This window comes from Furipterus horrens, unplaced genomic scaffold, assembly GCF_987537825.1.
Source record: "Furipterus horrens unplaced genomic scaffold, mFurHor1.1.pri manual_scaffold_6, whole genome shotgun sequence".
In the NCBI taxonomy this organism is placed as follows: Eukaryota; Metazoa; Chordata; class Mammalia; order Chiroptera; family Furipteridae; genus Furipterus; species Furipterus horrens.
Window position 1 is genome coordinate 13,180,378 of NW_028327176.1, and position 25,444 is coordinate 13,205,821.

Below are 25,444 nucleotides of genomic sequence, written 5' to 3' on the forward strand. Positions count from 1 at the left end.
TCCTAAGAGGAACACTGTGACTAACAACTCCTGGCATGTAAAATCAATTTCAAGGAATGTTTGTGCTCTTCCGTCATGTGACAATCGCCATGGCACCAACCTGCAGAGCAGTCATGAGACTGAAATAAGCTAATAAATGCAATATGCTCTGGCACCCAGTAAGTCCTGTTTGCATACTTGCTATTACGACAATCATTATTATACTCTCTGATACAGGGGCTCCTGAGGTCAGGACTCCTTCCCTGTGTGAAAAGGGTGAGGTCCGAAGGCCCTCATGACTAACAGCCAAGTCTTCTGGTTCACAGGGAGACCATGTAGGTCCAGGGCACTGCTGGCATCTAAATCTTAATTTCTGGGTGACACAAGTGCCAAGCTCTTCTAGAACCCTGGGCCTGCCCTGGGCCCAACTCCAGTGTCCGTTTGGTCCCCGGGGACTCGCCTCGGTTAGGCCTCACTTACCCTGGCCCCACAGTGGGCTGCTATCTCCTCAAAGGGCGCCTTCTGGAACTTCTCTACCACCTGCCGCCGCCTTTCACGCTCCTGCTCCTCAACGGCCACACTGTCCACTGCAGCACAGAGTTAGGTCAGCCTCAGGTCCCGCCCCAGGGATGTGGGGCAGGGGCTGGAGAAGACGGAGAACTGGAGGGACTCCTCCTGGGAGCTCCGTCTGTGACCACTGCCTGGGCTCTGCCCTCTGCCGAGGGGCCTGGAGGGCGTGGGGCCATCCCCAGGCCCCAGGAGGGCAAGACCTTTTCCTGATTCTGCCTGAGGACCAGCCTCCTTCCTTGCGTAGGGGTCTGAGAACCAGCTGAGCAGACCCTTAAGCTGGGCTTTTAAAGCCCCACGTAGCTGCACTGCCACTAGGACTCTTACCCGGAAGTTCCTGGGACAGGAAGTTCTCTGCGGGGAGTGGATTTGAGAAGGGGCATCAGTGATGGGAAAGTCACAGAGACCACAAAAGCGAACGCAAAACCGCTATGGCAGAGTGCTGTGAGGCCATTTAGGCTTCTATGTATTCCTCTTGGGATCCAAAATGAGTTAGAAAAAAAGGGGAGGGGTCTCAGATCTGTCCATCATTCTCCACTTAAGGCAGTGCGCATGTTACCATTAGAAAAAGTATCATCAATGACAACAAAGTTAAGAAATGTGTGGCATTTGAAGACATAATTTGTCATCAGCATTCAGAAAAATTCTCTCATTCAGAATCCTTTATGGACCCATAATTCAGACAGAAGACATAATACTGTACTGTAAAATTCAATGCCATTATTAAATAAATATTATGATTTGTTCTTAATATCCTTCATTGGTTAGCTTGTTCTTTTGTATCACATTCTATCAAAACCTAGTCAAAGTATTTATACACAACTGCTTGTTGCCTGATTGGCTGTGGATTACTTTTAAAGGCAGCTGTCGGTAGAGAAAAGGCTGCCTGACCATCCCCAGCAGGAGGGCAGGACTTATCTCTGCCGCTTTGGCAGCCAGGATGAGTTCAGAGGGAGGAAGCCCCCAGCCTTTGTCTTCACATCTGTGCTGAGTCACCCTCCGTGGGCAGCAGATGGGACTGCACACACCCACTCGCACCCAGGACCCAGCTCTGCCCTCCCCCCACCCAGAGTTCCTGGGAGCTTCCCACTTACCAATGGCCTTCTTTAGTGTCTCATAGGTGATCTCCTCTGCAGGCACTCGCTGAGGGCAAGGGGACAAGTGTTCAGAAAGGTGGAGCAGGGCAGGGCGGGGAGGGAGCAGCCCTGGCTTCCTCAGTTATCTGGTGGCCCCCGTACTTCTCAGAAGAATTTTCCAATGGGTAGACACTCCCCAGGATACCCACCTTCTCACCAGGGTCTCTGAAAGCTCCCCAAGAGTAGTGAGATGGGGATGGGGAGGCTGATTCCTTCTCAGAGTCCCAGCTAAAAGAACTCCCTGTCCCCTCCCCCTGGCTTGGCCCATTAAGCCTGGTGGGAGGAAAACACTATAATTCAAAACAGTCTTCATAGACCTAACAAAAAATATTGGGAGAGGAGATTATATTTGCAGATGGCCATCTGCAAATATAATCTCAAATGTAGATTTCAAGAACTGAAAAACATTTTTGAGGACTGAGGACATTAAATTATCTCATGATATGATTTGAGTATTAAATTAAGGTAAGAAATGCTGAGGTTGGACCAAGGACCTGCGTCGCAGGATCTCAGTCCTTGGGAGAGCTATAAAAGGAGGTGGAAAATTATAAAACCCAACAAGGGTGCTCCGTGGGTGTGTGGCCTTAAGTCAGGTGCTGAAAATAGTGAAGAGTTCGGACTAACTTCCAGGAATTCCCCACAAGACCATGAGCTCCTTGAGGCAAGACCCGTGACTCACTCATATTCTATCACTTAAATATAGTATTAAGTGAAAGAAGCAGACACAGGAGTGAATGACTTCATTGAAAAAATGTTCAAGTGACATAAGTCAGGCTAGCGGGTCCCTTGGCGGGGTGGGGGGAGCAGGGCAGAGGCAGGGCTCCTGGGCAGTGACGCTGTTCTGTGCCCTGATCAGCATGTGACTCCTCATGGTAGTGCAGAAGGGAGGGAGGTGGACACAAATTTTTTTCCAGATGGAAATGCCTATGATGTATATGATGGCAGTAAGAAACTTGGACTTCCTCGAGAAATTTACTTTCTGTGCAACCTTAAAGGTGTTGTGCAGGTAAGGGGGCTTGGGGCAGGGAGTGTGTGCCTGCACAGGAGGCAGGAGTGGGTCCCCTCCCCTGGGGATGCTGGGCTTCACCAGGACAATGCACGGAGGAGACACTCACCTCCTCCTTCTCGGGGCTGTTCCTAGATTCCACCTCCACCTGCAGGGAGATGGTTTCTCCAATGCTCTTCCTCTTGGATAAGCGATCCTCGTCTGGGGAAGGAGAAGCCAGAAGCTGGAGTTCAGAGCCCTCAGGGCGTGAACCCGGATCACGCCACTAGGGCCACCTCCCAAGCCTGCGCCTTTGCCTAGCCCCAGGCCTCCTAGGGCTCAGGGCACCTGCAGCTCCAGGAGCACTTTACGGAAGGCCGCGGCTTCTCTGCCCACCTCAGGGTGGTGAGTTCTGCTCTTTAGGGCTCAGATTTTGAGATCACTGATGAGCACAAAGAAGCTGCTTATGACCAGAAAGCATATGTCAACTTGTGTAAGCGTCCCCTGCTCACAGCACCTGTGGCTGTCATTTGTGTGTGTGGCACTTACAATATGCATTTGCTACCATTATTTCAGGTTACTTTCACACCAACCCGCTAAGGCAAGTGCTGTTACTGCCCCTATTTTACAGTCAAGGAAACTGAGGCTCAGAGATGCAAGAGCCTTGTCTGAGGTTTTCCAGGAACTCAGTGACAGAGCACTGGGGTCTCTGTAGCTCACGCATGCACCACGTGGCCTCTCCCATCCACCAGCCAGGCTATCTTGTGAGCCAGTTACTTCTAAGGACCCTGCCCGGAGGAGGAGGAGTGGGGGAATCCAGAGGACCTCACTGCAGACCTCCACAGCGTCTTTCAGCTCTTGTGTGACAACCAAGATGTCTTGGAAGGCGATTGAAGTCCCTTACACTCAGGCCCTTGTCTGGCCATGAAAAGCCAGAGGCAGGCTTGGAAGTGCGTGAACAGGGCTCATACCTGTCAGCTGAGGGATGTAGGGCAGGCAGAGCCTGTCTGCGTTATAGCCACTGCCCCCCAGTACTTCACTGATCTTGCTCTGGCGGAAGAGGAACTCAAGCACCACTCCGTCGAGGTCCTGTGACAGGCTGGATGGAGACAAAGGAGGGAAGAGGCAAGTGAGAGCCATGGCTAATGAGGCCGATTTCCTAATTTTTCAGAGATAACCTCAGGGTGCAGAATTCTTCAGCTACATACGTTTATGTGCATGCACACACATACACATCACCCCACCCCCACGTTCCTGTTCCGTGATCTATTTCATGTACCTATTCTATAGTGAATGCTCTACGTTCACGACTCTTCTGAGCCACTGTAAATGGGCCACCAGTCGTTCGTTGTGTGGATGGGGCATGAGAAGCCACCCCCTGTCGTTGGCCATTATACTAATTTTTTTCATATTATCTTTTCCCTGAGGTCTTCTGAAACTGAAGCCCACAGACTCTAGTCTGACAGTGCCACTTGGCTTGATGGCAGTGTCTTATCTGGAACAACTGCTCCAGGATTCCTTCCCCATAGGCTTGGCCAAAACTCCCAGAGGTGGCATCACACACCCTATATGGTACAACACATCAGGATGGCTCAGGGTGTGTATTACACTCACACAATGAGGGTCAAATTTGACCCAGGACCTATGGACCACAGGCAGGGCCCACTTTTGGCCCGAGAGCCAATAGAAGCCTGAGCCTCTGCCTCAGACTGCCCGCCTTCCTACTCAGCTGCTGCCTTGGGTACCCTGGACCATGACCCAGGTGCACTTCTCACCTGGGGCTCTCTACAAACACATCCTCAGGGAGCATGTACGGAGCCTCTTTCTTCCTGGCCTCTATCACCTGGAGTTCGGGAGGAATCACAAGGTAAGAGCTGGGTTCAGCAGGGAGAGGGAGCACCAAACAGGCTAATAAAAGAGCTCCTGCCTCCCCCTCAGTATTTCCTCCCTCCCACAAACGGGTGGCAGAGAACCCTACAGCTGGGCTTCTGCGGGAGAAACTCAGATCATCAGTGACACCCGGAGCAGCCTGAGAAGCCCAGGTGGCCTGCGCAAGCTATCCCCAATGACACATTAGGCACTAAGTGTCCTCCAAATGCAGGGAGCTTAGCTCCTAAAAGACTGCTCTTTCTTGCTTCTGTGACCTAGTCCTGTCTTCTCTTTAAACCTGAAAAATGGAGCATAGGTCATACCATTTCCCCAGCCCCAGTGCATTGCAAAAATGATGGACAGGGACATGTGAGTTTCCCTCAGTATCCTTTGCAAATTTTTGACAAGGAAAGTGAGTTATTAAGATGGTGAGAAGTGGGAGGATAGTTGGTATGCAAATATATGGGGGAGGCGAGTAAGCAATGATGCTATTATTTTTAATAAAGGGGATGCCTGGGCATTGCCTTTCCTGCACCCCCAGTATCAGCCCAGAGGTGGGGAGCTCCTGCCTTGCTCGGGTGGTCTCTGGCACATGCGTACAGCCCTGTGCCCCACACTCCCCAGCTCAGGCCAGCTGGGACCTGGGGTTTCTTGTTGTGTTTTATGTTGTTTTGCTAGAGCTTTTTAAAGTTAATCCTAGACATCATATCATTCTGCCTATAAATACTTCAGTATGTTCTACAATGTCTTTTGTGACAAATGAGAACATTTGACTATGGACCGAATAGTGGGTAAATACTAAGCCATTACTGATCATTTAATTAAGTGTATGAATAGCATGGCAATCATGTGGGGAGGTATCCATTTTTTTTTAGATATAAATATTGAAATATGTAGGGGTGAAATGATATGATAGCTGAGACTTTTAAAATTTCAGCAAAGGAAAAGAAAAAGAAAAGGAGACAGATGAAGCCAACGGGGAGAACTCCTTATACCCCACCTCGAGGATGTGCTGGCAGAAGGCAGGCACTGTCGTGAGCTGGCTGATGAGGTTCAGGTAGGCCGCGCCCAGCGCGTACAGGGCGCAGCGGTTGTACACGGGCAAGTTCTCTTCATTGACCTGGGCCAGGTCCTGTGGCAACGCAGAGGGGCCTTGCAGTTTGTCACTGACAGATTATACAGGTGCTCCAGCCTCCACCTAACCTCTCCCCGATCGTAAGGAGATGGCCCACGGCTCTAGACTAAGCCCTTTTCAGCATTTGCTCCATAATGACTTGGAAGTCAGAAGCCATCTTTGTTAAAGCAGAAGTGAATGGTCCCTAGAACAAACCATGAGAGGTGATGACCTCGTCCCCCAACTTGGCAGTTGCAGCTCCAGGGGCTCTGACTGCCCAAACCCTCATCATCAAGCCCACCTCTAGGACGCTGCTTCCTTCACTGCAGACGCGGCATGATGCTTGGCGGACGGGGCTGGCTTGCTAAATTGGGTTCATATGTCACACTGAGAAAGTGGTGGGAGTTACCAGGGGATTGGGTACAGAGAAATCTCCAACTCTAGAATGAAGACAATCATAGCGTCCGGGTTGGCCCCGCAGGACTTAGCACCGCCAAGCAGGTGACCTAAGACTCGCCAGCACTGAATTCCCAGGCTTGCCACAGTCTGACACAATGCCCGCCCAGCGTCAGGACCAAGTGAGTCTCGCCTCTGAGGTCTGAAGGACATGACCCAGTGGCTAGAGTAGACTTCCACCCAGGCAGGCCCTGAAAGCCTAAAGCCCCGCGGAGGGCCTCACTGCCTCTCGAAGAGTCAGAAGGGAGGCCTGTGAACCACAGCCCGCAGGCTCAGGGGAAGAACTGGGAATGTGTATTTTTAATAAGTGCTTGAGGTGATTCAGAAGCACAGCCAGGTTTGGGAATGGGATGATTTGTTTTGGGGTCACTTGGGGCTTATAAGCACCCTCTTGGCAACCCTTGGGGTTCCATTCATACCCTTCAAGAGACTTTAACTCCTAGTGGCTAAGAGGTATTTTTGAATGGCCCTGTTCCCTGGGTCTCCCTTAGCCTGAGAATGGGCTAAAGTCACGAATGAAACATTCTTCATGGTTCCCTACAGGCCATGGTTTGTGGTCTTCATGGAGGAACGGCCCGGCAAGGGCACTATACTCCTGGGCTCCAAAACAACTGTCAAGCAGTTGCCACTCAGCACTCTAATCAGTGCTTGGTCACAACAGATCCTCTCCTCTGATCCCACCCCCATGTCCTGCCCACGGCAGTCCCACCTGAACAGCCAGCACCAGGCGGATGAGGTCTACCACCACCTCCTCGTTGGCCAGCTCGATGCTGATGAGCGCCAGCAAGCCATACAGTGCCTCGTAGTGCTTCTGTATGTTCGTTTCCTCCTTACAGCTCAGGTAGATGTGTCTGTAGAGCTGCTGGGAGTGCTGGAGACGGGGACAAGAGTGCGGGGCAGGTGGGGCAGGAGGGGCAAGAATAGAAAAACCAATTAGAGCGGGGCAGAAAAGCTGTGTGTACCCCACTTCCACCCTCAGGGAGAGGATGCCTTTAAAGCAGACCCAGTGGGTGTGCATATCTAGGGGAGGCTGGGTCCAGTCAAACCAGGAACAAAAAGCTGCTGCCCAAATTATTTTAGGTTTGGAACACAGGCATGGGTCCTGGTTCTCACTTGGCCTTGGTGATGACTATGACCCTGGGGGCTTGGCCCCTGCATGGGTTGGCTGCTCATCCTGCCTAAGCACAGTCAATGCGGGGGGAAGTCGGTTCGAGGGCAGTGATTAGCAGTGACTTGGGGGCTGGAAGGTCAGGGTCCATGGGGCCTGGGCGCCTGGGATTCACTTGAGGTCACATTTGCTAACCTTCTTCATGAAGACAGTGTCTTGTCGGGAGCACTTGTCCACTTTCAGCTTCAGGACGGAGATGTCACTGAGGGTACTGAAAGGGGACATGAGGGGCTGCCTTAGCCATTGTGTGAGGCCATTCAGAGCATATGTGGTATCACTGGGCTTTATCCTGATGTCATTAGTGGTACCATATTCCCTAGTGCTCCTCCAGCCCTGGTTCTTAGCCCGCTCTCTACTTTCTCCCAAGTTCTCTAGTTCCTGTTCCTTTCTCTTAAACATTGTTCTAGATTATTCTCCTCATCCTCACCTGAAAACTTCCTTTAATATGCCTTCTTTAGCTCCAAAATCTCCAATCCATCCCCTTCTCCCCCAGACCAAGTGCCCTTTCGGTCGCTCCTCCCCTCACAGGACCCCAGGTCCATGTCCGTGATCAGTTCTCTAGTGGTTGTCACTGAATCTCCGAATTGTCCTCCCATCTGCATGTGTGACCCTATTGGCAGTCTTCTCCCATCACACATCAATAGGGGAGACCTCAAGTTCACCTGATGGATGAGAACTTGTGGCGGTTGCCATGACGGTCAATGAAACTGATGAGAATCTCTAGAACGAAGAGACGGATCTCTGCATCATCCATGAGGGCGGTGGACAGAAGGCGGTCAAGGAAGTTGCTGGGCAGGGCTGACATCATGTTGTTGCACTGGAAACCTGTGGACACCTGCAAGGGAGCCCAGGGGGGGCTGTGGGTAGGGCCTCCGGCCCTCTCAGCAGCCCGCAGAGGTTGGTTCTGAAGCATTAGTGCTCTCTGGGCATCTCCCAGTGCAGATCCTACAATCCAGACTCCCCAGTCCAGACCCACCCTGGGCCCTGGATGCCTTAGGCAATTTTTTTGAACACACCAACATCCACCTAGACAACCTCCTCAGCTCCGCTCAGGAGACATGTGGTTGGATGGGGACAGTGTGCAAGAACATTAAGAGATTAAAAGCAAGCAAGGGATGAGCTCTGGAGGGGAGCCAGAGCAAGGAAGCCTCTGAACTTGTGTTCCAGGCCATCACAACTGATAAAGACTCACTGTGAATACAAGGCTTTGCTCAGAGTGTGGACAGTCACAAAGAAATGGAGAGACCGTAGGAGGACTTAGAGCTGAGCTGAGGAATCAGAACCCATGCACATGGCAACAACCAAGAGCACACACGGCATTTGGTTACATCTCTTCTAGCATGGCTGGGGGTCTTCTGATTAAAGCCCATTGGCATAGATACGTGATGTCAAGACAGTCAAAAGCAGCAAAACACATTTACTGTCTAGCAAAACCTGGCATCATCAACAGTAAACATCAGTGTTTACTGAAGGGGGATGTATCTGGGTGTGCCCCCAACTGTCCCCTTAATAAGACACCAAGCACAAATCAAAGGGAGTAAGCTCAGCAAAGAAACGGCAGGAGTATATAGGTGGAGGAGGAAGATGTGGGCAGTGTTAGCACGAGAAGCCTTTATAACACTAGAGTGACGTGAAGGGCGCAGGCTGGGAGAGGGAAGGGAAGACACGGGCGGGGAGAGGGCAGTGAGGAGGGGGCTGGGCAGACTGCCGTGGCTGGGACAGAGATGGCCGAGGGGTGCGGTGGGGGGTCTGGTGAGGGGAGGGGGACTGGAGGCCTTCCAACTTCAGTCTGAAAAGACAGGCACACCTCATTTTATCGTGCTTCCCTTTACTGAGCTTTGCAGATATAGCACTCTTTTACAAATTGAGGGTAAGCCCCTGCACTGGCACAAAGTTTACGATTTGCTGAAGGCTCAGATAATTATTAGGATTTTTTAGCAATAAAGTATTTTTTATTTTATTTTATTTATTTATTTATTTATTTATTTATTTATTTATTTATGAGAGAGGGGAAGGGAAGGGAAGGAGAAAGAGAAGGAGAGAAGCATCGATGTGAGAGAGAAGCATCAATCAGTTGCCTCTTGAACATGCTCCAAATGGGGACCAAACGCACAACCTAGGCATGCGCCCTGACTGGGAATCAAACCAGTGACCTTTTGCTTTGCAGGATGACGCCCAACCAACTAAGCCACACCAATCAGAGTGCAATAAAGTGTTTTTTAAGTAAGGTATGTACGATGGGGTTTTAGACATAATGCTATTGAATATTTAATCGACTGCAGTATATGGGGTGTTAACATAATTTTGATATGCACGAGGAAGCCAAAAAATTCGTGTGGCATGCTTTACTGTGATATTTACTTTATTGAGGGGGTCTGGAACCAAGACCGCGCTCTCTCCAAGGTACACCTGTGTGAAGTCTGGATGTATGTCAACTGGAAACTGAGACCTACTCTTTGACAAGGAGTAACATGTGGGGGACAGCATTTCCAGAAAATTCTTGTGATTGTATTTATGATAGGTGAGGAGGGACAGAGATAAGAGCCACTGGGAGGATCCTCTAGTTGTAAGATGTCCAGACTTTAGGGCAGGGCTGTGCATAAGAGTGATGGGGAGCTTGTTACAGATACAGATTCAGGACCCTACTCAGATGGGTGGCTCAGAATCTCTACAGTTTAACACATTGGTCATAGGAATGACATCTGAGAACAACGAATCTAGGCTCCAGCAATGGCTGCAAAGTTGTAAAAAGGGGAGTATAAAGCACTGGTGAAGGGAAGGCTTGTGGTTGGGAGACTGAGTGCCAAGGGGGAAACAGAGGGCAGGTCCTTGGAGGGGCAAGGGGCAGGAACCAATAGACTCTATCTCAATACTGAGATAACAGCTGAGTGACAACGCTCTCAGTAGCTGATAAAGAAACTTTGTGAAAATTAGAAACTGCCACCCTGCCTGCTCTGAATGACCAGCTTCATGTGTGCCCAGTGAGGCTAGTGAGTGGACCCAGGCTGGATTTCAGCCCCCGCTCGTCCCTTTGGACGGACATACTTGTGCAGTGTGCAACCTGCACAGCTGGGTTGTGTAGCCATCCCTCAGCCTGCAGATGTAGAACAGGGATGGGGACAGGAGCGGCTCACCTGAAGGAGGGACTTCAGCAGCATAATCTGGGTCAGCCGGTTCCTGTTCTCCCTGTAGACCAGAGATACACATACTCACCAGGATGGTGGTTTGGGCGGAGACCCCACACTTGCCTGCATAGTTCTCCCTCGTGACTAGATTCTCCATGAGGCTTATCTTGTTGGGTTACCCAGAACAGTGACTTCCAGAGCCAGGAAGCAGACCAGGGAATTAATGGCTTCCCACAAGGCAGGAGGTAGTTATTGGGAGTGGGGGGGGGGGTAGCCTGGATAATTGCTGTGGGATCCGAGGGCCCCTCTAAAGGCTGCTGAGGGATTTGAGAGTGGAATAAGAGAAGAGACGTGAGGGCAGGACCAGGAAGGCGCGAGCCGGAAAACATGGGAAAGGGTAGCTAGGGTGGAACATAGGCCAGGAGAGAAGGAAGCGGGAGGAAGGTGCGAACTTACCCTGTCCTCCCTGTTTCCATGGGGTGGTGCAGAGAAGGCAGTGGGACCTTGCTCATGATGAACAGAATCACCTCTGAGCGCTGATACGTGGGCAACGTGCTGGCAAAGGAGCCTGCGGAAAAGGACGGTGGGGAGGGTTGGCCCAGGAGAGGCCAACAGCGGACTGAGGTCTCTCAGCTCGGCCTTCCCGCTGGGCTAACTGCGAAGAGTGGGGTTGCTTTTGGGGGTGCAATTAAGACCCAGAGGAGAAAGGACTCCAGAGGACTCATCTAGGCTCCAGTTCCTCCACTTGTTATTCTCGAGCCTGGGGCAAAGGTCTCTGGGATGGAGAACCTGGACCCTGGGACCAGGACAGCAGCCCAGGGTGCCCACCTGGGCTCTGGCACTGGCTGCTCTGCAGGGTGCCCTTGGGTAAGTCCTGTCTCCGTGAATCTCAGTGGCTTCATCTGTGAATTGGGGATCGATCAGTCCTGCCCTGCCTACGTCTCAGAGCTGGCACTGGGGCAGGAAGGATCTGGAAGTTGATGACCCTTACTTACCCATGAGGCGGCTTTATAGTTCTCTGCCACACCCACATGCATGCATGTTTCTCCAGGCTTTCTCCCTGTCCTCTTTGCTTCCGTTTGTTTTCCTCACTCCCCACCTCCCCTCCAGTCCCTCAAACGTGGAAGCATCAGAGCATCAGGCAGGCCAAACAGAAGAGCTCGCCTCTCTTAGCTTGTGACCTGAAGCCTGAGCTGAGAAACCCACAAAGATTGTTGTGGGCTCCCATTCAGGCCTGACCTATGGCAGTCTGTGAGCTGCACGCACCATGGGCTGACTCCATTCCCCCCGTCCCCCACCCATGCTGGTGAGTAACACAAACAGATGACAATCTTACAGACCTGGACTGAAGTCCTTGTGGGAGCCACCTCTGGACCCCGCCCCTACAAGGCCCCGCCCCCTCCCAGGCCCCGCCCCTCCCAGGCCCCACCCATCTCCAGGCCCCGCACCACCCTGGAACCAGCACCTATGGTCTTGATGACAGCCTCCTGGAACATGCACTCTTCGTGCTCCTTGATGATCTTGGTGCCCAGGCTGATGGCCCCGTCGTAGCTCCCGGTCAGGGCGTAGTCGATGCTGAGCCGCAGCTGCCTCAGCAGAGTGTTGAACATCTCCAGCACCGTGGGCCCTGGGGGCAGCAGGGTGGGAAACCCAAAATTCAGTGCTGGCACCCCTCTTCATTCTTCCCTGCCCTGCACTTCCAGCCCGCGGCTTCCTCGGGCCTCACCTTCCCCGGGGGGCCTCTCCTCCCCAGGAGCACCAGCTCTCACACCTCTCTAAGGCGCTTTGCCCTTTTTTCTGGGAGGGGAGGCAGCCTCCCACCAAGGGCAGTTCTTGGTCCTCGAGGGGTTCGCAGCCCCCGCTCCCTTCAGGGCCACCTTACCCACGGAGCCGGTGGCTGCGATGACAGCGGCCTCCGACAGGACCTCCACGATGCCCGCCCGCACGGTGGCCGCACTGCGGCTGTTGGCATCCAGGTGGCTCAGGAGCTGCTGGATAACCAGGTGGGAGTGCTGCGGCTGGGGGGAGGAAGATGTGCTGGTCCCCAAACAGCCACCCCCCGCGTGGCCTCTGAGCCAGGACAGCCCTGCACTGGGACCCAAAGGTGGGGCTGGACAAAAGTGGGATAGATATCCCCATTCCTTTCCTCAGCCCCTCCCCCCTGGGTCCAATAAAGAACAAAGCCAAATCCCAGCAAAGACCTGGATTTCCACAATTTTCCTTGGCTCTTTCACTCCACATGGGTCAAAAATCAATTTTAAAATATCATCATCCTTTTCATTTTCCCCCTGTCTTATTGGGAAGGGCCACGAGAGACCCCATGGTTTAGTCTAGTGCTGCTCAAAGTGTGGCCCATGGTCTGGGGACGATTCAAGATCTGCCTGATGCCCTTTTCTACGGAGGTACGTGCAGCGATTGAGAGTAAGCGCTGAGTGAGCATTGGACACAAGCGTGGTCCATGGCCTTGTCCTTTGCACTAATCTTGCATTTCCTTTTCTTATGAATTCTTTAACGTTGTACTTTATGAAGTATTGGTCTGTGATGGATTAGAAATAAGACTAAACTGGTGGTCTCCACAGCGAGGTTAAGCAGAACCAGCTTAGGCAGCTGGCTTTGTCTGTAAGTGCCCTGTCCTGCTCCCAGAGGGGCCCTTGGCCAGGGGCACATGCTGGGCCAGGGGAGCCGCCGTACCTGAATTGAGTACATGATGATTTTAAAGCAACGGATGGCGAACACCTTGGGTTCCCACAGAGAATGGTTATCCAGATGGCTGTGAGGGAGAAAAGATGGGGGAGTGGCTGTGAAATGCAAGGTGATGTTAGGATGGAGAGCAATAGCTTGGTGGGAGAGGGACACCTCCAAAGGCCCAGCCCTCACATAGCTCCAGGTACATGAGAGAAGGGACGCATGAGGGACCCCAGGGCAGTCCCAGTCCTGGAGCTGTAAGGACTTAGGAGTGAACTGGGCACCTTCCTTCAGCTTTGGGGGCCCTCCTACCAACTCCTCTCCCGAAAACTGCACTCGGCCACTGTGTGGTAGCTTTTGTTGTCCCAGTGTAGGGAACAGAGGCACCAAGAAGGGACCTGACTTGGCCACAGCACCACAAACATAGCACCTCCTCCCCTTCTCCCTGAGCCCACAAGTAGATGCTGGATGCCGGGACCCGAATCTGTTCGCGTGGGGGGTGGGGAGGGACTCACATGAGAACAGGCTTGATGGCGTTTTTGATGTTGCCAAAGGCGGCCCGGCCCAGCAGTTCCCGAAGGCACCTCTCAGCCAGCTCGGCCGGGTTCTCCTTTTCCTTCTCTGGTGCTTGGAGGGGCGAGGGGGACCGGCTGTGGGAACACACAGCCTGGTGGGTGAAGGATGGAAGGCCAGGCTGGGAGCCAGGCTTGGCGCATGCCTGGGTTTCTGTGCTGTAGCCATGCACATGGTGACAGTAGGATGAGCAGGAATTTGACGTAGGTCACAGGGGAGATGTCATGGCTGTCAGAAATTAACTGGGGTAAAGGAGCCCAGAGTGGAGGAAGATTGTTGGAGAAGGAATAAAGTTTTCTTGGAGATCACTAAGGATAGGCCTGATGTGCCTCTGTCAGAAAGATAGATATACCCTGAGCACCCCGGGTCTGGTGAGGCGCAGACCACAGGTGTCTCCAGGCTCCTAGGACTTCAGGACAAAAAGATGTGATACGAAGAGGGATGGCAGGACAGCAGAAAGCAAAATAAAGTGGGAGAGAGGAGAAGGGAGAGGAAAAAGGGAGTGGGGAAAGGCACAATGGTTGGCTCAGGCGTGACTCAGTGGTACCTGAGTCACAGGAGGTGGGCCCAGATCTGGACGGAAGGATCCCTAGGACTCCCTACCCTGAGACCTCCGGGCGGTCTCGTCTGTGAGGTGCGATTCCAGAAGCAGCCACCAGAGGGCACACTCACGTTCCTGCCTGCCTAGCAGCATAGGCTCAACTGACAGAAAGTGAGGGACCTAATGTAGCCACGGTGCACGTTTCCCCTCCATCCCATTTCACAGAGGAGGAGAGCAAGGGGTTGAATTCCATGTCTGGGGCTTCCAGATTAAAACCCAATATCTGCAATCTGTGTCGTGTGGCTGCTGGCTGGCATGTTTTAGGGGTCTGGAATACCATTAGGAAGTGAGGGAGGAGGGAGGGTCAGGGAGGGACAGTCCTCAGTCACTGGAGCCATCCATGCACAGCACTTTAAAACCTCCTTGTCCTGCTGCTTCCAGAGAGACAGAGGTCACCTTGAGTCTTGGCTCTTGGTTCTTATCCGCACACACTTATCCGCAGGGAACCCAGCACCATTACTGTCCTTCCTTCACGAATGCAGACCTTAAGGGGTACAGCGGGCTGGCAGGAAGCCGGCTCTGGGCTCGTTGCAGAACAAGCCACAAAAGCCAGCGTCCTCGGCCTCACAGCCAGGCTTCAGCAAACAGCCCAGGCTTGCGATGCCCCAGCCACAGGGAAGACAGCCTGGAGGGGCTGAGCGTGTCTGCAGTCCAGGTTCTACCCTCGCCTGCTTACCTCTCTGCCTCCTCCACGTGCTGCAGGTTGAAAAGCAGTGATGGGACGATCTTGTCCATGTGCTGCGGGTCCCAGATATTGGCCTGCAGCTCGTCATTCACCGTCTTCCTCACCACCCCTTGCAGCCCTTTGATGCCCGACATTCGGATTCTGTAAGGAAAGGGTGAGTTGAGGCCATCCAGCCCTCCAACCCTGACAAGTCCAGCTTCTCTGGCACGTGCAGGGGTTACGGATGCATCCACCCACTGAAAGGCAGAATGGAGCCCACCTTCTGCTCTTCCTGTGACTTGGGCCCCTGGCTAGCTGGCTTCTTGTGCTGGTAGACATGAGCCCAGGAAACCATGTCTTCTGGCTGCCTCTGTCCTGGTACTACCCAGGCTTCATCCCTAAGGTGCCCATTGCTTCAAGCTCCCTCAACTGGTTTTGTTCCAGCTTGAGCCCAAGGTACAGGAGCTCATAGTGCTGCCAAGAACCAATGAGGCTGAATCCAGGGCTATGGGCAACTTACGGGTGAGGCGGAGGGGTCTGGAGGGAGAGACCCGGGGCTCCCAGGCTCTCTTGGCACAAAAGGGTCTAGACTGGGGCTAAGCTGACTGAGAAACCACAGGGGAAATCAAGTCACAGAGCAGAGGAGAGCTCTTTCACACACACCCCTAGTCCCCACTGCGCTGACCCAGGGGCAGCATAGCTCTGCAGGAGGGGTCCCTCTTCACTGGCCATGTATTTCAGCCCAAAGTTCTTTTTTTAAAAAATCAAACTTTTTTCTAACTATAAAATAGTACATGAAAATTATAGAAAAGTATAAAGAAGATTTACCCCTACCATAACCACTCATCAATAGCCATTACTGGCATTTTGGTGTCTTTCCTTTCTTCTGCACATAACATGTAACAGAATGAAGAACCTATTGCATATGTAATATGTATTTTTCCCCATAACATTTTGTCATAAGCATTTTTCTATATCATTAACTCTTCAAAACACATGTGATGTAGTATCAACAAAACTTTCTAAACTGGCCCCTTACTGATCATTTAAGTCATTTCTACATTTTTTGCTACTATAATAGTGCTACAATGGACATCAGTGGATAGAAGATTTTACTACATTTCAAATCGAAGGGAATCACTGAGTCAAAGCTAAGAAATGAAAGACTCCCGGTGTTGCCAAGTGACGCCCAGCCCTAGTGCGTGAGCTGTGGGAGAATGCCAACCGCACCGTTCCTGCATCGGCATTGGGATCTCATTTCAACATCTGTCCTAGTTTTATGGCTCAGAAAATCCCTCACGCCTGGTAGCTACTTCAGTCTGGATCTGTTTGATGATTATTGGAGTTGAGCAGTTTTCCTAAATATGCAGCTATACAAATATGCAGCAGCCACTTGTATTTTCAGCTCCAGTTTTAAGTGTGGCTAGCAGTGCGCTGCCCTGGTCCTTATCTGGTGACCGCACCTGGGTGGTGAAGATGCCTGAGAGCATCGGGATACCCAGGACCAGTCAGGGCTGCTGACAACGTACAAGGATTCCCCAGGGAAACACCCAGCTGCTCTGACCCCGACCCGCAAGTCAAGACCCTGAGCCAGAGGCTGTCCAGACGGGAGAACGAAGTAACTGGAATAGTATTCCACTAACTGTTCTGGGCTCTGGGTTCAAAGGTGCTCCCTGATGCACTATAGAAATAAGTCCCAGAAATGCTGTGCCGCCCCAGGCAGCCTGGCTGGCAAGAAAGCAGGCCCAGTGGGTAGAAAATTTTCTGCCCATGGCGTCCTCATGCAGGAACGTGAATTAGGTTTTCTTCTTGCCTTCAGTCTCCCCAGAGTACCTTCCACGTGTGTACACATTTCACTGCATGACCCTCAGAGCTGACTGCCCCTTTCGAAGTCAGTTCTGAAAGATCAGACCTGGGGGACAGCAGACCTCTTACTTCTCCTTATAATGGGCCCAGTGCAGGCCTACATGTCTGAGTGACCCAGGATGTCTCTGAACCCCAGGGGACGGTGCACACACACACACTCACACACCTATTTAAGGGACTCAAGGGTGGTCCTTGGGAAGGGGCTCTGGGCTCTGCGAAGGCTGTGAATGAAGAGGGGGAGACCTCTGGGGAAAGGGGGTGTAGGGAGGTCACAAGAGAGAAGTAACAGGAGGTAGGGAGAAGATCAATGCCAGGAGCTCAGCCCAGCCCACAGGCCTTCCTTCCATGGATGGCCAGTGCCAGGCTCTGGTGCAAATGGCACTGCCCAGTTGCCAGGAGCAAACCTCAGCAACGCCTCTCTGATGTTCAATATGCTTCTGACGCTCCGAACGTGGCGCTGACCACATCTGCTTCTGCGCCTCTCCACCTGCCACCGGGGAGTGAGTGAATGTATGCATGGATGCATGAGTGTGTGCAATCACGTGTATGACTGTGTGCGCGTGACCATGAGTGTATGCATGGATGCATGAGTGTGTGCGATCACGTGTATGACTGTGTGTGCGCGTGACCACGCATGACTGTGTGCGGTCACGTGTATGACTGTGTGTGTGCGTGACCACGAGTGTATGCATGGATGCATGAGTGTGTGTGATCATGTGTATGACTGTGTGTGCGCGTGACCACGTGTATGCATGGATGCATGAGTGTGTGCGATCACGTGTATGACTGTGTGTGCGCGTGACCACGAGTGTATGCATGGATGCATGAGTGTGTGCGATCACGTGTATGATTGTGTGTGTGCGTGACCACGCATGAGTGTGTGCGATCACGTGTATGACTGTGTGTGCACGTGACCATGAGTGTAGGCATGGATGCATGAGTGTGTGCGATCATGTGTATGATTGTGTGTGTGCGTGACCGCACATGAGTGTGTGCGATCACGTGTATGACTGTGTGTGCACGTGACCATGAGTGTATGCATGGATGCATGAGTGTGTGCGATCATGTGTATGAGTGTGTGTGTATAGGGTGGGATCGGAAGCATCCCCTCCGTCCCCACTCCTGAGTGCTCACTACTTGTTTGTTACAGCTTCACCTGGGTACAGTCCTGCACCTTCTACCCCTGCTTCTGGACAGGCCCCACCTGCTCCAGCCCCCTCTGCCTCTTCACAGACACTTTGGAGTGAGGCGGCTACTGCAGGAGCCAGCACTGGGGAGAGGACAAGGGACTCCTTCCTCCCATGGCCCCCACTGGCCTCGTCGTATGCACTGCAATAACACAGACCAGGGAGCCCCCAGCTGGTTCGGGGGGTGGGACATTGGGACCTGCCCCAGAGTCATTCCGCGGCCACAGGCTTGGACACTTTGGGAACTAGCAACCTGGGGGATGGAGGGATTCACTTCTTGTTTCTCCAATTCAGACTGTCAGCTGTGGCAAGCAAGCTGTTGTTAGGGGCACGCGGGGCTCCCTAGCCCTGTGGTTGCACAGAACATGATGCTCGGGGCCCCTCTGAGGTGCTGATGCATCAGCTGAGTTCTGGGACAAACCACTGCAGAACTGGTCTGCCGGGGACATGCTGGCCACAGGACAGCTTTAGACCCCTAGTCTCTCTCCTCTCCAACTCCTCCCGCAGCTTTGGAGAAAGGACAGCTCAGCCCCCATCCCCCTTTTTCTTTGAACACATTCTCTAGTTCACACAGCAGTGATCTATTTCTAGTCCTTTTGGACCCTGTAGTTCCAAGGACAATGCTTGCCTCAAAACCCCTATTTCCTCCTGCTCTATCAATCTGTGTCAGCACGTATTCATGTAATTTCTTTGTGATTTTATTCGAGGGGTTTTATTTCTAAGTTGATCAGTGTATTTTTGTGAGTTTAGTATTTTTTTTTTCACGTTTGAGTATGTATATGTAAATGTATTCTGTAATTCAACATACTTATCTGATAAACATTCATTCATTCACGCACTCACCAACTATTTACTGAGTATCTACTGCACAACTATTGACTGAATTCCTACTGCTCTCCAGCCACTGTTTCAGCATGTGGGAGGCATCACTGAACAAAACAATGGTTCCTGCCCTCTCAGAGCTTACATTCTGGTAGAGAAGAGGTGTATACATGGGGGGAGGGGCGCAGAGCAGGGTGAGGGAGAAGGGGAATGGTGAGTGGGGATGCTCAGGGGAAGGTGTCATTGACATGGGGACCTTTGAGCTAAGGCTTGAAGAAGATCCATGCAGAGGAAGCATTCCAGGCACAGGAACAGACTTTGCAAAGACTTTGTAGGAAGGAGGCCTGTGTGGCTAGAGGGGGCTGAGTGGGAGGAGAGTGGAGGAGACGAGATCAGGAGGGCAGGGGGACCAGCCAATGTGAGGACTTCGCTTCTTCTTGGTGGGCAGATATCTTGATGGAAAATGGTGAGTGGGAGTGTTTCTGCGTGTACAAATGCACGTATTTCTGAACAAAAGAGCATGGGTGTGTGCACGTGTAGGCTGTCATTGGCTCTCAAATGGGGCTCATGGACCATTATGTTACACCTGCCTAGTCTTCTGTCCCATAGGCTGTTCCTTTAGAAAGCCCGTGTGGGGAGCCCAGCACTGCCTGCTGAGCCACCTAAGTCCCACCAGGGGCTCTTTCCTCCCCAGTAACGACAGAGCAGAGGCAACCACCAATGGGATCCGACATACAGTCCGGGCTGGGAACTCTCTAAGACCCATTGGGGCTTCTGTCATGAACTGTGCATGCCACCTCGCCTTCTGCTACTCACTTTGTCTTGATTTCCAAGTCATCGTGGCTGGAGTGGCACATTTCACTGAAGCGGGACACAAAGAAGTCATAGCTCCGATGATAGGATGGGGTGTCCTCCTCAATGTTGGCAAACTTCACAAACTATCCAGGAGGAGAGAGAGAAATGCACATGAAAAGTGATCTGCCGTGCTCCTCACCTTTGAGCTCTGGGACTTGGCATTCCCAGGTCCCTTGCCTTTTTAAAGCCAGGGAACATGAGCATCCGGGAACCCACGCATCCCAGGACCCAGCTGTGGTCCACCTCCAAGAGCTCACTGGGCTCCAGATCCTGCTCACAGTTCCTGTCTACACAACAAGACTGGAACCTGTAGCCCTTCTGGGCCCTTCCCTGCTGGATGGAAGAGCAGAGGATGAAAGAGGAGAAAGTGAAGGGGGCTCCCTGAGACTCTGGCTTCCTGTTACATCCAGGGCTGCCCCGAGCACACAGGTGGGCTGAGAGGCAGTGAGGAAGAATGCTGAAATGGAGCAAAAGCCCTGTCAGAGCACGCGGCACTCCCCTAGAAGTATTCTGGGAAGCAAGACCAAATCTGAAATTTGATTAAAAAGTGTAATCGCATTTGATTGTTAAAAACTGGAGTACGCATTTAAGTTTGCCTCTTCACGTCAGTAAGTCTTGCTCCTGTTCCCAGCTGCTAGTGCCTTCTGCCGTCACCACGCTGCGTACTGCAGTTCTAAACAGGGACTTAATTTCAGCCGAGTGCCGTAGAGAAGCAAGAATCACAGACTAAGTGGAGTGAAATTACGAAAAAGTTTAATATAATTCTTATAGGTTATTTTGTTTGCTGTTATAAATATAGTAGTGAAAATGACTCTAAAAAGATTATACTTAAAATATATTCTCCATTATTCTGACGTGTGTTATTTAATTGCTACAAACATTTTTGTGGGTTCCAAAAGGATATACTATTGAGATTGAGATGATTCCAGTGCCAACTCCAGTGTGTATGTGTATGTGCATGTGTGTGTGTGTGCATGTGTCGTTTCCACAGCACCAAGAGCAATGCTCCAGACACCAGTTGGGCACCTTAGAATTCAACTCAGTTCTGACACTATTTACCCAGAGATCACATCAGATCCCATGGTCAAGGGTTCAGTCCTATAAGACTGCCCCCCTTCAGATCCCAGCAGCAAGTCCAGGTTGTCGCCTGTGCTCCTAACTGACCAGCTATAGATGGGAGGTTCCCATGCCCCCCTCCTTGGGTTTGACTTATTTGCTAGCGTGGCTCACAGGACTCAGAGAAACATTTTACTTACTAGATGACCAGCTTGTTACAAAAGGGTCTGTATAACTCAGGGAGAGCCAGATGGAAGAGCCGTGGAAGGCGAGGCCCGCGGGAAGGGGTGAGGTACTTCTAGGTCCTCTCCAAGAATGCCCACCCTCCTCATCTCCACGTGTTCATAACCCAGAGGGTCTCTGAACCCCAGCCTTTTGGGTTTTTACGGAGGACTCATTACATAGACACAATTGATGACATCACTGGCTATGGGTTATTGAACTCAATCTTCAGTCCCTGTCCTCTCCCTGAAGGTTGTGAGGTGGTCGGGGGTGGGGTACTGAAATTTCCAGCCGACTAATCCCATGGTCGGGTCTCCTCCAAAATCACCTCATTAAAATAAACCCACGGTGGGTGGAAAGGGGGTTGTCATGAATAACAAGCTACCCATTTCACCTTTATGGTGTGCGTCACTGAGGAAATTTCAAGGCTTTTAGGAGCTCTGTGCCAGAAGCGGGGACCGAATCTCAATAGCACAACCATTATTCCTGAACTTATCTAGTTAGTGTGCTCTCACAATATTAAGTATTAATGGTCAATCTATTTTCCTATTCAATGACTTAAAAGTTGTTAATACTTTTTTTTCCTGGATGAAATCAGCAATTTCCACAAACACCATTAAGTACTGTAGTGTTTTGTTCTTGCAATAATGCATACACATTGATTTCCTGTTGACTGATACAATCTCAACATGCAAAGCTGATAAGGCGACCTGTCCTTCCAAGTTACATCTAAAATGCATACATACATTTGCAAGCAGATATTCTGATATTAGCAGTCAGTCCAAATGGCATGGCTTGTGTTGTTGATGTGGTTACGCAGAAGAGGGATAGTGGAATTCATGGGGTCACAAGGTCATTGACTGGACACAGGTTCAGGAGTTCTAGAAACGGCAGTCAAGGCAACCTTCGGCTCGGTGACCTTCATAAGGCCCCAGAGGCTGGAACACAGACGTAGGCTGATACGAAGGTTGAAGCTAAGTTTGTCTGAAGCTAAATTTGGGTGCAGGGCTGCTCTTCACCACGAACAGGATGTTCCCAGGCTGCACTCCCACAGCTGAAGCCTGCTTGGGCAGGCTGTCCGCTCACACAGAGGGGACATGCAGCTGCGGGGGGTTCTAATCGCAGGCCTGCTCTAGCTGGCGGTGTGACCTTTGAGTGGGACGCGTACCTTCTCTTACATGTTGGTTTTCCCGTTTATAAAAGGAGCAGCCCACTCTTCATTCACTAAGATAGTTTTTTCACTTCTACTATATTTACTTCACACATGATGGGGCAGCTTAAAATAAGACTGGCTACTTGTGTGGGTGCAAAAGCACACACATCAGAGAATCATTCAAACAAGATTGAAACAAAGAGGCCACTCATAAAGAGGGAGAAACAGTCCAATCAAGACTTTGTCCCTAACATTTAGTGACAGCAGGGACTCAGATGGATGTCAGCAGAATGAATGACCAAACTTCATGTTCACTGGTTTGGGAGTTGATGTGCTAATAGCAATGAAAGTTTAGAAGCTTATATATAGAAGGTACTACCTTAAGCATTTTACATACATCATCTCTTTTATTTCTTAAAATGACTCTAAGTCAGAGAGCTATTATCATCCTCCTCATTGTACAAAGAGGCTGAGACCCACAAGCTAAGTAACTTGCTCAGGGTCCTGCTGGGGCAGCCTGGGTCTCACCCCGCCAGCTCCCTGCTGCAGCCTCCACGGACAGCATCTGCACCCTGCAGCTGGAGCTCCGCCCTGCAAACCCTCTCCTGGCTTTTAGGCCCACCGGCTGCTTCCTTTAGCACCTCAGGCCAAGCGACTGAGGACAGTGGCTTGAATGGTGAGGGATGGGGGATACTGTCAGGGAACAACAAGCAGAGAATGAAGGAGCGGCTGGGGTGATCTTAGTTTGTTCTTATTAAGGGGTCTGGGGATCAGGATGCTGTTTTCCAAATACTATGGCACAGCAGAGTCAAGGGGGCTTGGCAAGCACGCACACCCCTGCCACCAGCCCGGACACACTGGGCCAGTCTCGGACAAGGCCCGAAGAGCTACCTTTTAGCAAAGTCCCAGGAAACTTGGGTGGATGGTCCGATGGTCCGATGCCCACATGCGAGAGGAAGTGCAGGGTCACTGGAGGCAGCCTGGCCTCTTCTTCCTCTCCAGCACTCCTTCCACACCCTGCACCCTGACTCTTCTCTGAATCCATCCCCATCTCTATGGAATGTGCGCTCAGGTCCCCTTTCACTTTCAACGTTGACTTTCCTGCTGGTGCTGTGGAGCCATGAGCAGGACTGCTGGCTGGTCAGGGGGTGTGGCCAGTGGCGTGGCCTGAGTGCTGCTCACGCCTGGGGTCTGTTCTGAACTGGGGTCTGTTCTGACCGGGCCATTGTCTGTGTTGGCCAGGCTGCTAAATATTTCAACTATGACCCCCCCCTTCCCCCCGGCTGTACAGTTAGAATTGAGATTACAATCAATTTTTAAAAGTGGAAAATTCGGTGACAGCCACAAAGGGTAGGAAACAGGCGTGGGGGTTCCTTCTCTGAACCCATAGTGGCCACTTTCTAGACTTGGCCAGAGGTTTCATCTGAATCTATTCCCACAGAGCAAGCCACAGTGGCTAACATCACTGGAAAGACCCTTATTCTTTTCCTTGGGGGCCATCTGTGTCCCTGGATTTTTACTCTTCTGTACTCTTTTCCCTCAGAAACTTGATTTTTGAGTTTTCTCAAATTTTGATTGTGATATAAGGGTTCTTCTACTTAACTAACCTATGCTCCCCCTACACCTGCTGGACCGACAACCAGACACCCAGCTGTGCATCTTGTCATCTGTGCAACTAGGGACAAGTCATGTGCCTTCTGAGCCACTGTTCCCTCATCTTTAGCACGGGGACACCAGGACAGATGCCACAACGTGGTCCCAGGGCTAAGTGAGGGGTTGAAGGGCCAGTGCAGTGCCTGGCCCTGAGGAATGCTCGGGGACAGCACTGTGATGAACATGGTGACAGTGGCTGTGGTCTGCTCCGTCAGCTCTGGGGCTAGGCTCAGGTGTGGTGTGACCCTTGTCCTCTCCATGCCACCAACACAGACCCAGAGAGGCAATCACAGAGGAGGAGCCAGATGGGCCGTATGAATCATGCACACAACACATCACAAATTCAGAGAGAGGGAAAGGAGTTATAGCCACCCCTCCACGCACTGGCGCCGGAGGGTGGGAGTGTGGGGATGGTGACAGACAGCAGTGGAGTTGGAAGGTGATGGCCAAGCCCCTGAAGTACCATTAGGGGACTGAAGGTCACTTAGTGAAAAGGGTGGGACAGAGCACATCGCTGAGGGACAAGGGGGTGGGGCTGGAGTGGGAGCCCCAGCAGCCATCACTCCAAGGCCAGGAAGAAATGGCCCAACATTGGTTTATCTTCTCTTTAAAATGCATATATCTACCACGTCCCAGGAATATGAATAAGGGAGAGAAAAGTAAGAAAAGCTCCCCAAGCTCCTGTAATGTCAGGAAGTATGTGAATTCCAGACTTATTCTTAGGAAAGCTCTTATTTCAAGTAGGCTTAAACTTCTCATGAGTCCTACAGAACCGGCACCGCACGGTCACTGAACAAGTGTTGGAGGGGCCATGTCCCAATGCATTGGAGACATCACTTAACAGGTCACGCTCCATCCTTCCCTGGTCCACCCCTGCACTCCGGACCAGAAAAACAAGTTTCAGATACGGTTATGGTGAAGTTTGTCTGCTCGGTTTGAACTCACACCTTGTTCTGTTGGAAGCTGTCAAAATACCCAAAAGGCATTGGTGCTTGAAGAAGCTATTTAGAGCCACGGGAGTTTGCGTCAGGAGGAACCACAAGGCCCTGTGCCCCATCTTTACCACCAGGTGTGAATGGCAGCAACATTGGAAAGAAGCAGTTAACACCAATATTCAAAGTAACGACAACATTAAATTCTGCTCCAGCCCTCGCAGCTTACACAGGGTCTTAGTTTCCTGGGGCTGCGTTGCTCCAGTCTCAGCTCTCATCTTCACGTCTCGTTCTCTGCATCAGGTCTCCCTGCGCCTCGCTCCCACGTGACGGCATTCAGGGCCCGCCTGGACCAACCAGCACGATATCCCCTTCTCCTGATTCTGAACTTGGTCACATCTGCAGACTCCTGGTTTCCACACAAAGTGACATTCACAGGTTCCAGGCACTGGCATGTGGACATCTTTTGGGGGCCATTTTCCAGCCTGTCAGAACATCCCTTATCTCACGTGGATTTTGGCAAACCAGTGAGTGGAGCAGGGCCTATGCGGCTCCCATTGTGAGGGGAGGAAACTGAGGCACCAGGGGAGCAAGGGAATTATTTCAGGCCAACCAGCCTGGGTCAGGCAGAGCTGGGCCTCAGGCTTGGGAAATCTGATATTGTGATGCTCTCTGCCCTCTACCTGTGATTTTTAAATTTTACTGTGCATTGAAACAACCTGAGATCCAATTGAAAATGCTGACTTCTGAGCTACCCCAGGGCTCTTGAACAAGAG

General features: G+C 51.6%; 1 protein-coding gene across 6 annotated transcripts in view; it reads right to left on the reverse strand.

The window, feature by feature from the left end:
• Window positions 1-25,444, reverse strand: part of EFR3B (EFR3 homolog B) — an 80,192-nt gene that overhangs the window by 5,614 nt on the left and 49,134 nt on the right. For 4 of the 6 annotated variants that reach the window (XM_090280966.1, XM_090280962.1, XM_090280961.1 and 1 more), the window contains exons 5-21: window positions 19,614-19,735; window positions 14,935-15,084; window positions 13,600-13,734; window positions 13,091-13,169; window positions 12,282-12,417; window positions 11,865-12,026; window positions 10,856-10,967; window positions 10,409-10,460; window positions 7,937-8,109; window positions 7,410-7,485; window positions 6,816-6,977; window positions 5,537-5,668; window positions 4,443-4,510; window positions 3,639-3,766; window positions 2,798-2,889; window positions 1,641-1,689; window positions 460-566 (exon numbers count right to left, since the gene is read on the reverse strand). In XM_090280966.1, coding sequence (XP_090137092.1) covers window positions 460-566; window positions 1,641-1,689; window positions 2,798-2,889; window positions 3,639-3,766; window positions 4,443-4,510; window positions 5,537-5,668; window positions 6,816-6,977; window positions 7,410-7,485; window positions 7,937-8,109; window positions 10,409-10,460; window positions 10,856-10,967; window positions 11,865-12,026; window positions 12,282-12,417; window positions 13,091-13,169; window positions 13,600-13,734; window positions 14,935-15,084; window positions 19,614-19,735 — 1,935 coding nt within the window. The remainder of the gene's footprint in view (window positions 1-459; window positions 567-1,640; window positions 1,690-2,797; window positions 2,890-3,638; window positions 3,767-4,442; window positions 4,511-5,536; window positions 5,669-6,815; window positions 6,978-7,409; window positions 7,486-7,936; window positions 8,110-10,408; window positions 10,461-10,855; window positions 10,968-11,864; window positions 12,027-12,281; window positions 12,418-13,090; window positions 13,170-13,599; window positions 13,735-14,934; window positions 15,085-19,613; window positions 19,736-25,444) is intronic. The other 2 variants (XM_090280965.1, XM_090280963.1) reach the window with 2 other exon arrangements.